This window comes from Aquarana catesbeiana, linkage group LG01, assembly GCF_042186555.1.
Source record: "Aquarana catesbeiana isolate 2022-GZ linkage group LG01, ASM4218655v1, whole genome shotgun sequence".
Taxonomy (NCBI): Eukaryota; Metazoa; Chordata; class Amphibia; order Anura; family Ranidae; genus Aquarana; species Aquarana catesbeiana.
This window is the reverse complement of record NC_133324.1, coordinates 722,662,855-722,675,106: the sequence shown is the minus strand read 5'-3', so window position 1 is coordinate 722,675,106 and position 12,252 is coordinate 722,662,855. Positions and strand designations below refer to the sequence as shown.

Genomic DNA, 12,252 nt, shown 5'->3' with positions numbered 1-12,252 from the left:
AGCAAAACTTGTATTGCTGTATTTTAAGTTTTCCCATTTTAGGATTTTGCTGCCTGTCTCAGCATCTTGCTTTTCTGAAAGACCAAAGGCAGTCTTGTACATAATGACAAATATGCACACTTAGCAATGTCTCATTTACATTTAATTAATGCATAATTCAAATATTTCTTTACTAACTGGGCAAACTATAACATATTGTTTCACTCCGTGATGCAAAATAAAGATGTAACTAGGGATCTGGTGACTATTAAAATCTAGTTAGACATACTTTCAGCAGAAGATTAACTAGCTATCTCCCATCTTTCAGGCCCTGCTGGCTCTGGTTAATTAATCACTTGATGGTAATATAGATGCACTCTCTCTATTTCATTGACTAAGGACTTATTCTTTGTTTGCCTGGCTGTGCTCAGAATAAGTGCTTATATGTTTTTTTCCTCCAGATGCCCTCTATGATGTCATTACCACTGGAGCCCCAGCAGCACATTCTCAGGGATTTAAGAGTGGCGGCCTCAGGAGACTTCTCACTAGGTTTGAGACAGAAAAGCGAAAGTAAGTAATTTGAAGTTAGAATTCATTAAACTGCACAGTTTATAGAGCAAATGCGAAATTTTGCTTATAGTTCCACATTTTTTAGGTTACTTTCTGATCATCTACTGACTGTGCAAATATGTTTTAGCAGTTTAGTCTGTCGGGTACAAGTTGTTTACTAGAAGCAAATATCTGATATCTATTAATTTAACCTTGTTTTTTATGATACGTAAAAAGCTTAAAAGCAAGTACCAGGCTTTGACTTTTATTATGCATTTTAGAGAGTGGATTTGTCTTTGAAATTTTTCTGTGGTCTTTAGATGTTTGTGCATGTTTTTTTAGAAATTATGAATTTGCAGGAGATTCTGGGAAAACAGCTGGCCTCACATGTTATGATCTGATTGTACAGTTGCTATACAGTCATCTTTAATCTGATTGTACTATCCACGTTAGATCTGCTAAGAACTATGTACTTCAAGGGCCTGTCTGATTTGATTCAAATGTAATGGATTTCTTTGGTAGACTCTAAACATCATAGATTTGGTAAATCCTGAAGCAGATTGTAAAGAGATTGTAAGGTTTGTGGCCATTTTTTAGATTTAGCAACAAGTGTGTAAAGTTAGTGCCTATGTAAATTTTCAATTTAATTTATATCCAGCCAGGTAGGCCTTCATCCAACATAGCCTTCAGAGACAAGGAAGATTTCTAAAAAGGGTGGAGCTTGATGTAGGTGCCCCTATCTAGAACCCATAAAGAGAATACATGGCCAGCAACAATACTCAAGTGTGGCACTGAAATGAGGTTTAACTGTTAAGGCACCTGTTGTGTGCTAAACAAACTTTCTCTGTCTACACAACCACCAACACCAGCTTGAACCATTCACAAAAAACAAATATGGATTCATGCCTTCAGGATCTGTTGGTCAAATTATGACCTAACCATCTGCATGTTACACCAAGTGTTAATATTTTTTTGGGGGCAACATTTCCCCCATCTTTTATCATCCACTTTTGGTGATCTTCATGCCTTCTGTAGCCTTTTCTTAGCTGACAGAAGTGGATTCTGGCATGGTCTTCTGTTGTTATAGCCCATCCTTATCAAGCTTTTGTGTTTAGAGATGACCTTTTGCACTTGTAAAGAATTGTTCTCTGAGCAGTTGTGGACCCATCGATTTCAATAAGTCTGGCTATTTTCCCCTAAACTCTCTCTCTGTTTTATGTGCTGCAGGCCGCTGACATACCTCCCAACTTTTTGAGATAGGAACAAGGGACACCTATTAGCAAAAGTATGTAGGCATAGGACACACCCCTGCCATGCCCCCTGAAAGGTAAATTATACGAAAAAAAATAATAGTTATTATAGTTACCACTACTATTCTTTTATACTGGCTTTTGAAATTTACAAATGCAGCAATTTGGAAATTGGATGAAAGGTTTAGCGCTGGGAAACCCTTTTTGATAAAAAGTGCATTTTATATATAACTATATGGATCAGACCAAAATGAGGGACACATGAGGAGGACAAAGGGACTCCAAACAAAGGACAGTCCCTTGAAAGCAGGGACAGTAGTGAGCTAAGCACTGAGTTTATAATCTTAGGCCCCATGCACCGAGCAAGCAGCCCCACTGCTGACAGCCTTTTAGACTGTATAAAAAGCTGACAGCTGCGGAAGCTGGATGGGGCTGGATAGTGTACAAAGTGGTACTAACGTTTAGGGCAGTATGCTCCCAGGGATGACTGCCTGGAATGCAAGAAGTCTGCATCAGATCCCTCATAGAGTTTAAAGTAACATTACATTTTTTTGTTTTTGTTTTATTTTTAAATAACAAACATGTTATAATAGCTTGCTCTGTGCAGTGGTTTTGCACAGAGCAGCTCCAATCCTTTTCTTTTCGGGTCCCCCGCCAGTGCTCCTGGCTCCTCCCTCACAAGCAGTGACCCCAGAGAAAGCCATTGCATGCTTGCTCCTAAGCTGCTGCTGTATGCATCCATAAGACACACAGGGCCACGCCCCCCCCCCCCCCCCTGCTCTCTCCTCATTGGCTCACTGGTTGTGATGGACAGCAACGGGAGCCAATAGGCTCCTGCTACTCTCTTAGCCAATGAGGAGGAAGGCCGAGAACATTGCTGGATCGGAGGGGGCTCAGGTAAGCCTTTAGAACCACTTTATCAGGCTTCTAGCAGAGAGCAGAGGAGGTTGGATCGTGCACCTGTGCCTTTTACCCACACCTAAATGCCCAGTGTGCATAGGGCCTAACAGACTGCTAGCAGCAATGCCATACCCAGTGCTCAAGGAGCATTATTCATTCTGCGAAACATATAGGGTTTTAAGATTTTTGAATGCTGCAAGCATGCATAAACACTCATCATCCTTTATAAAAATTATTTTACATACTTGATCTACAATTGGATCAAGTAGTCAAATATAGACTTTCCGATTCCTTCTGCCAGGTGGTTATCTGATCGATATCTTAAGTATGATTGTTGGTCCGTTGTGCTCTAAACAGCATTTTAGCCTCAGCTCATTGTACCAGTTCCTATGGAAGCTTGTGTTTTTCAGGAAAGAAGAGTTCACAATCCAAACTCCAATATTGTACATCCACAAACCCCCCTGGCAGCAGTAGTGTGTTGGAACTGAAGTCCCACTAATGCTTGGTGATGGGTTGCCTACCTAGTAATGGATAACTGCCCCAAAAAACATAGATGGATAAAAAGCTTTTTATTGATATGTCACAATGATGGGGTGGTATTGTTTTGGGCAGCATTCCTACTAAATGTATGTTTGTTAAGCTATAATGTATAAATTAATTTGATTCGTAGTAACTTAGGCTGCCATGCTTTTTAAAACATACTTCACAATGTTTTGAGTTGAATGTAACCTCAAAGGCATTGGATTTTTTCACAACATGTCGCAGCTTCATTTGAGAACAGCACTTTCTCTTTGTATTTTGCCAGAGTTGCAGTTTGAACACGCTCTAATACTTTAGTAATGATATTGTATATCACTGTGCAACTTTAATGACTCTGTTCACATCATGCTGCAGTGTGATATACAGTGAGATCACTATGATATACAGGACAATCTGTGCTCCCTATGAGACCTCGATAAATATATTTTCAATTGTGCATCATGTTTCCATGTGATAAAAACATTGACCTACTGATACTAAACTACAAGAAAACAACACTGTTTTTACATGCAATTGTTTTTTTCTACGTGAGTGTTACAGATAACCTTGAAACAGACAAACAAATACACAGATAAAATATATAAATCTACTGTTCATGGCAGCTATTTTACCTGCCAGATGATTTGCATTTCTGTCCATCCAGTCCTGGGATTTGTACAGCTCTGCCACACATCATAGCCCAGGAGGGCAGGGAACCTGATTTTTTTTTTCTTTACTGCGGTTCAGTAACACTTATAGGTCTCCTCCTTCAATTTTTGGTTTGACAGTGCAAAAAGAATCAGTAGATTGATGAGCTTATCTTTCTGTCATTCTGCTTTCTCCCCCTATCAGCATGCTCTTTCCATTGAAGCACAACTGAATGGTTTCTTGTGCTGCTTTTGCCTCCCCGAACCTGAGCTATGTTGTATAGTGAACTGTAGGAGGCTGATGTCAATTTCAATTTAGGGTTTTAAGCCTACAGGTACTTCTTGCATTTAAAAATACATTTAATAATGCATTAATAAATGCAGAGCTGTAAAAAAAAATGTATAGCTACCTGCAATTTAGCTTGAGCTTCTATGCATTTTTACAGATTGTCTATAAATCCCTGGACAGCTGACAACTCCAGTGCAGTGGGCTGAGTGTACCTACATGCTCTGTATACATCACAGGACAGGGTCACAAACCATTAATATATGGAGTGTTCATAATACATTCTTACTACTAATGAAAGTAATCTGTTGATTTTTACGGGTTTCTGCAAGTCATTGAACTTTGAACCATCTCATGAAATAGGCCAGATAGTGTATCTCTTTGCATCTTGATGGTTGTTGTAGTGGCAAGACATTATCTTATAAGGCAAAATCCTTCAAGTTTAGCAGCATTAACCACTTGACCTTTGAAAGATTTACCCCCTTCATGACCAGGCCATTTTTTGCAATACGGCACTGCATTACGTTAACTGATAATTGCATGGTCGTGCAACGCTGTATCCAAATAAAATTTGTCATTTTATTCCCACAAATAGAGCTTTCTTTTTGTGGTATTTGATCACCACTGTATTTCTTTTTTGCACTATAAACAAAAAAAGATTGACAATTTAAAAGAAAAACTTTTTTTTTTTTTTTTTTTTTACTTTCTGCTATAAAACATATCCAATGAAAAAAATGTAAAAAAAAAATCACATTTCTTCATAAATTTGGGCCAATTTATATTGTGCTATATGTCTTTGGTAAAGAAAAAAATTAAGTAAGCGTATATTTATTGGTTTGCGCAAAAGTTATAGTGTTTACAAACTATGGGATATATGCTGGAATTTGTATTTATTTTCCTTTATACTAGTAATGGTGGCAATCAGCGACTTTTAGCAGGATTTCGATATTGCGGCGGACATTCTGGCCCTAACTAGCACTTTTGACACTTTGTGGGAACCAGTGACACCAATACAGTGATCAGTGCTAAAAATGTGCACTGTTACTGTACTAATGACACTGGCTGGAAAGAGATCAAACATCTAGGGCGATCAAAGAGTTAAATGTGTGCCTAGCCAGTTTTTTTGTGTACAGTGTTTGGTGTTTTTACTAAGGAAAGCAATGGATTTTCTTTCCCTGCTTTGCAGGGAATGAAAATCCATTACTCCCCCCCCCCTGCCAGAACAGAGCTCTGCCTTGTTCTGCGTCTCTTCCACACAATCGGTGGGTGCTGGTGGATGTCTATTGGCCAGAACCCTCCGATCGGTTTCTGCTGTGACAAATCACACAAGTGGCATGTGCACGCCTCCTACCCAGAAGTGGAGAATCACATATATATATATATATATATATATATATATATATATATATATATATATATATATATAGAGAGAGAGAGAGAGAGAGAGAGAGAGAGAAATATTGGGACATCGACACAATTCTAATATTTTTGGCTCTATACACCACCAAAATGGATTTGAAATGAAACAAAGATGTTCTTTAACTGCAGACTTTCAGCTTTCATATGAGGGTATTTACATCCAAATCAGGTGAACGGTGTAGGAATTACAACAGTTTGTATATGTGCCGCCCACTTTTTAAGGGACCAACAGTAATGGGACAGATTAACAATCATTCATCAAACTTTCACTTTTTAATACTTGGTTGCAAATCCTTTGCAGTCAATTACAGCCTGAAGTCTGGAATGCATAGACATCACCAGATGCTGGGTTTCATCCCTGGTGATGCTCTGCCAGGCCTCTACTGCAACTGTCTTCAGTTCCTGCTTGTTGTTGGGGCATTTTCCCCTCAGTTTTGTCTTCAGCAAGTGAAATGCATGCTCAATCGGATTCAGGTCAGGTGATTGACTTGGCCATTGCATAACATTCCACTTCTTTCCCTTAAAAAACTCTGGATGCTTTCGCAGTATGCTTTGGGTCATTGTCCATCTGCACTGTGAAGCGCCGTCCAATGAGTTCTGAAGCATTTTGCTGAATATGAGCAGATAATTTTGCCCGAAACACTTCAGAATTCGTCTTGCTTCTTTTGTCAGCAGTCACATCATCAGTAAATACAAGAGAACCAGTTCCATTGGCACCCATACATGACCACGCCATGACATTACCACCACCATGCTTCACTGATGAGGTGGTATGCTTTGGATCATGAGCAGTTCCTTTCCTTCTCCATACTCTTCTCTTCCCATCACTCTGGTACAAGTTGATCTTGGTCTCATCTGTCCATAGGATGTTGTTCCAGAACTGTGAAGGCTTTTTTAGATGATGTTTGGCAAACTCTAATCTGGCCTTCCTGTTTTTGAGGCTCACCAATGGTTTACAACTTGTGGTGAACCCTCTGTATTCACTCTGGTGAAGTCTTCTCTTGATTGTTGACTTTGACACACATACACCTACCTCCTGGAGAGTGTTCTTGATCTGGCCAACTGTTGTGAAGGGTGTTTACTTCACCAGGGAAAGGGATTCTTCGGTCATCCACCACAGTTGTTTTCCGTGGTCTTCCGGATCTTTTGGTGTTGCTGAGCTCACCGGTGCATTCTTTCTTTTTAAGGATGTTCTAAACAGTTGATTTGCCCACACCTAATGTTTTTGCTATCTCTCTGATGGGTTTGTTGTGTTTTTTTCAGCCTAATGATGGCTTGCTTCACTGATAGCTCTTTGGATCTCATATTGAGAGTTGACAGCAACAGATTCCAAATGCAAATAGCACACTTGAAATGAATGCTGGACCTTTTATCTGCTCCTTGTAAATGGGATAATGAGGGAATAACACACACCTGGCCATGGAACAGCTGAGCAGCCAATTGTCCCATTACTTTTGGTCCCTTAAAAAGTGGGAGGCACATATACAAACTGTTGTAATTCCTACACCGTTCACCTGATTTGGATGTAAATACCCTCAAATTAAAGCTGAAAGTCTGCAGTTAAAGCACATCTTGTCCGTTTCATTTCAAATCCATTGTGGTGGTGTATAGAGCCAAAAAGATTAGAATTGTGTCGATGTCCCAATATTTATGGACCTGACTGTGTATATATATATATATATATACCGTATTTATCGGCGTATAACACGCGCCGGCGTATAACACGCACCCCAAGTTTAGGAGGGAATTTTAAGGAAAAAAACTTTTACGAGTTTTAAGGAAAAAAACTTACATTTAAATGCCCATCAATGCAGCCTTGCACAGCGTCCATCTGCATGCTTGTCCAGTGTCATTTGCAGCCTTGGTGTCATTTGCAGCCTTATCAGTGTCCATTTGCAGCCCTGTAGCTTTGTCAATGCCCATCTGCGGCATTGTCTGTGTTCATTTGCAGCCTTCCCTAGGCTGCAGTTAAACTGCAGTGACTTGTCAGTGTCACTGCAGTTTGAAAATGGCGCCGCCGGCACCGAACTACATAGACGTGAGTTGCGGCAGGTCTCTCGGCCACTTTTGGCTCCACTCATAGTCCCGCCCGCGGTGGGCGTGACTGTGAGCGGAGCGAGCGCCGCCCATATACAGATAGCCGAGTATACTCGGCTAGGTTCGGCTAGCTCCGCTCACAGTCATGCCCAGTCCCTGTGTCCATCATAGGGCGGGACTGGGCGTGACTGTGAGCGGAGCTAGGCGAACCTAGCTGATTACACTCGGCTATCTGTATGAGGGTGGCGCTCGCTCCGCTCACAGTCATGCCCATCCTGGGCAGGACTACGAGTGGAGCCGAAAGTGGCCGAGAGCAGCCGCAAGTCACGGCCATGTATTTTGGCGCTGGTGGCGCCATTTTCAAACTTGGCTATCTGTATATCGGTGGCCAGCGATCGCTCCACTCACGGTCAGCGGGGGATCGCAGGGGATGGACGTATAACACGCACCCGCGATTTTCCCCTGATTTTAAGGGGAAAAAAGTGCGTGTTATACGCCGATAAATACGGTATATATATATATATATATATATATATATATATATATATATATATATATATATATATATATAATATGGCTTTTTTTTCAGCAGGAACTAGGGGGAACTCAGTTCCACCACCTCTGGCTCACCACTATCACTTGGTAACACTAAAGTCCAGCTTCTGCGTTTACAAGTGATAGCTTATCTCCCAGTAACTCCCACAGTTCAGCTCTCCTGCGCAGATCCCACTGAGTGCCGGACAGGGACAAGGGAGATACAGAACAAATAACCAGGGTTCAGTGCAGTCATGGGCAGGAGAGGGTGCGTGGTAGGCTGCACCCTCTGTGGTCTCCATTTTTTTCCCTGGTGACCAGTTGTTGATGCTCCTACTGCATGATCTCCCTTGCAATTGACTGTAGTATAGGATAGTATGCTGGGAGGTACTACAGCCGGATAGGTGCTTCAGCTTAATATTGCAACTAAGGTAAGAAATATGACAGATGGTAGAGCTTTTAAGGAGGGGGGAGAAGATGAGGGAAGTGGAGGGAGGGGTTGTATGCAGAGGGAAGAGCTACTATTTGATGCCATTTGGCAGGTATGTGTGTGTGGCGGGTATGGTTGAGTTCCTGCACCTGTTCTCTGAGAAAAAAAGCCCTATATATATATACACTTGATTCTGCACAGCACGCCTGCCCTGTAGCAGTAAATCTGCTATGGGGTGGTCGGCAAATATGTAAAGTGGTTCTAAAGGCAGAAGGCTTTGAACCTTAACGCATTGTATGCATTATTTAAAAAACCTGCTGGTTGCAGCCCCTCTTATACTTACCTGAGCCTCAGAGTAGGTTAGTATAACATGTTTGTTATTTAAAAAATATATATAACTTTTAGAATCACTTTAAAAAGCAGATACTGCTAAAAAAAAAAAAAAAAAAAAAAAGAACCAATGCCTAAAACAGAATGCTAGGCAGTTAGGGCAATACATATTTACAATATTTATCTGTAAATCGCTTGACTTGCCAAAATGTGTATAATTTCATTAAGCCCCTCTTGTGGTTTAAATACTCTTACCACCCAGCATAACCAGAAAGGTAACACCATAGGTCCTAGACATGTGCACCGTCAATAAATTTGTTTTGTTTCGCTTCGTTCCGTTTCGTATTAGAATTAATTCGTAATTCGTGTCTAAAATGTTGTGTGAAATACGAATTTTCATTAGGTTCGTTAACTTTTCGTAACAATTACGAATGTTCGTTATGATGAATTTATCATTATGAGGGGCTCCCACCATCCCTGTGCTGTGCTGACTTCCTGGGTTTTTAACTTTTAGGTTTGTTAACTTTTCTTAACAATTACGAATGTTCGTTAGGAATTTGGATCCGAAATTCGTAAACGAAAATTAAGCATAGCAATTCGTATTTCGGATCCTCCCGAATGTACGAATTTACGGAAATTCGTACGAATTTTCGATTCATACAAAACTAATCGCACATGTCTAGTAGGTCCCTCTTACAGCTTTTTATGTCACCTGTTTACTCAGGGGACTATTAGAACATCATCACACTATGGTAGTCCTCCCCATGCAGCTTCCTAACACTCTACCATCCAGCTCCCAGTGCCTGAAAACTTGTTGGATAGGCAGAATTGTGCTATACAGAAGAGCTCACTGCATCACCATCCTCTTCTTTGATGGATTTCTGCTGTACAGTGGCTTGTGGCAAGACACATTTACGTTTTTTTTTTTATAATCATTTTTTTTTTTTTTTTTAAGACAAATTCCAACATACAACATAGAAAAACACATTGCACAATATATCTATATAAATCTTTTCATTAACATACACCACACTAACCCCACCCTGAGAAAAGACACCGGATCCTTGATTATGTCCTCTTCAAAAGAGAGAAGAGAAAAAATAAAAAAAGGAAAGAGCCCACCCATTTGCCTACCCATAACCAAAACTCAATTTGTGGAAAACATTATCCAAAGTATAATTAAAAAGGGGGCTTTATAGTGCCCTATTATGTGTGTCAAACAATCACCAATACAAAAAAAATAAAAATTAAAAAAAATTAAAAATAATATATGAATAAAAAAAAAATAAATAAAAGTGTATAATTTCAAATTACTATTTTCGCGTCCTATTATGTTTAGTGTTTTAATTCAATATAATCTCTCTACTCTACTATTTCATTTTTATACCTCTTCTCATTTCAATCTACCCTCCTTTATGTGATTCCATTATGAGTTACCCATCCTGTGCCTAATTTACTATTATAACTTATCCTCTTCCTTTAATGACATCGATCATCTCTCCACTGTGCCTCCCAGAGGAGGAAAAAAATAATGTGGTTATACTAAAAGTATTTGATAAAGTTATTGAATGAGTGCATAACCATTGTTATTTAAAAGTAAAATGTATATTTTTGTACTTCGCTCCACTTTAGTTAATCATGGGTTTGTAATATGGGTTTATGGTGCTCTGATTTCTTTTTTGGGAACACACAGCACCGCTATGATTAAACCCAGTTATTTATACTATCTTAGTACCGCACAAGGCCTTTGGGAGCAGCTCCGCTATTGACTCCGTTTTACCTTAGCAAGAAGATCAATTTAACAGCACACACTGTTTACAGGCAGAAATGTGCTGGGAATTAGTAGACTAATGCTCGCCCATTTTACTGAGCAATTACAGGAAAATAGATCAAATAATCCCTGCATGTAGACTGGGTCTAATTTCTCTTTAATTAAGACATTCTCAAGAAGTTATGGCTTCTTTTTATAGCATTAACATACGTTCAATCAGTTTTGGCAAATAAACTTTTTACTGAATCTTACATGGAGAATAAAAAAATGTGCAGTTGTTAAAGAACAGGAAAAGAACTGGAGAACTTCTTTATTATGTACTGTGGGTTACGATTTGCTTTCTAATGTAGAAGTTTGCAACAAACCAGCTTTCTATAGCATGTGATTATGGTGGGGCTCATGCCAAGGTTTACAGGCTACTAATTTTTGTCAGGCCTGGGCTAGGTCAAACACATAATCGGGGCATGGCAGTGCTTTGAATGGGATAAGTCTGGTAGCACAATTTTGATGAATAGTATACATAGATTTACCTGAGTTTAACTTTATCCACTGTACAAATGCATTTACAAACTCCAGTTTTCCCCGGGGAACTAAAGATATTGTAAGGATTTTAGAATACATTTAGGGGAACTTAAAATTTTTCTGGCAGTAGATTCCTTAAAGCTGAACTCCAGTATGAAGGCAAACCAACTCCGGGATCTCTATTATGTACATCTGACAAGTTTTTTAACCCCTTCCCCCCCCAATAGTACACATAGTGCAGCCGTACTGAACTGGGCTTTTTTTCCATGGAGCTGCATATATGCGTACTTCTCTTCGTGCTGCATGCTTCTAATACAGAGACTGGACTCTCACCAACAATCTGGACCCAGGACTCCTGGTTCCAGGTCACCTGATCACTGTAATAGCCTCTGATTGGCTATCCCAGTGATTAGTTCCTGTGCAGCCCACACCTGCATTTACCTCCTCTTCTGAATGGAGAGGAAGTTACATTGTATCTTCTTCTCCTTGTGTGGAAAAAAAAAAAATATAAAAATTTTAAAAATATTGAGATCAAGGTTAGATCTACAGTAGGTCAGCACCAGGGTTAATGTTAGAGTCGGGGTCAAAATATATTTTTTAAAGTTTTTTTTTTTTTTTTTTTAAGAATTCTTTAAATTAGTGTGAGTGTCTGTGTTTTAGGTAGGATAAAATAAAAAAGCAAGATGTGCAACATTGTTTCTGGGTCATACTACGGGTACAAACAACAAATAACATACACATGTGTGGTATCGCTGCGATCATCAGGAGCATGATAATTTTTTTTGGGTTGTCCTTTGATGGTAAATTATGGTAATAGCAAGAAATATACAGCTAAATTTAAAAAAAAAAAAAAAAAAAGTTTTTTTATACTATTTTGGGCCAGGTTTTCTTAGATATAACAAATCAGAAGATATCAGTTACCATTTACCACCAAAAGAAAGCCCAATTTGAAAATTTTGTCCTTAAAAAAAAAAGATATAATTCACCTGGATACACAAAGTAGTTGTGATATGTACAGATTTACTAACACATGTCAACGTTGGAAAATTGTGTTCAGGCATTAACATTTTTTTTATTTT

The 12,252-nt window shown here is 39.3% G+C and overlaps 1 protein-coding gene across 6 annotated transcripts in view; it reads left to right on the top strand.

Annotated features, from left to right (window-relative positions):
- The window catches only part of INPP4B (inositol polyphosphate-4-phosphatase type II B), a 936,630-nt gene that overhangs the window by 717,907 nt on the left and 206,471 nt on the right, over positions 1-12,252 (top strand). For all 6 annotated transcript variants that reach the window (XM_073604287.1, XM_073604305.1, XM_073604278.1 and 3 more), the window contains one exon: positions 441-549. In XM_073604287.1, the coding sequence (XP_073460388.1) occupies positions 441-549 (109 nt within the window). The remainder of the gene's footprint in view (positions 1-440; positions 550-12,252) is intronic.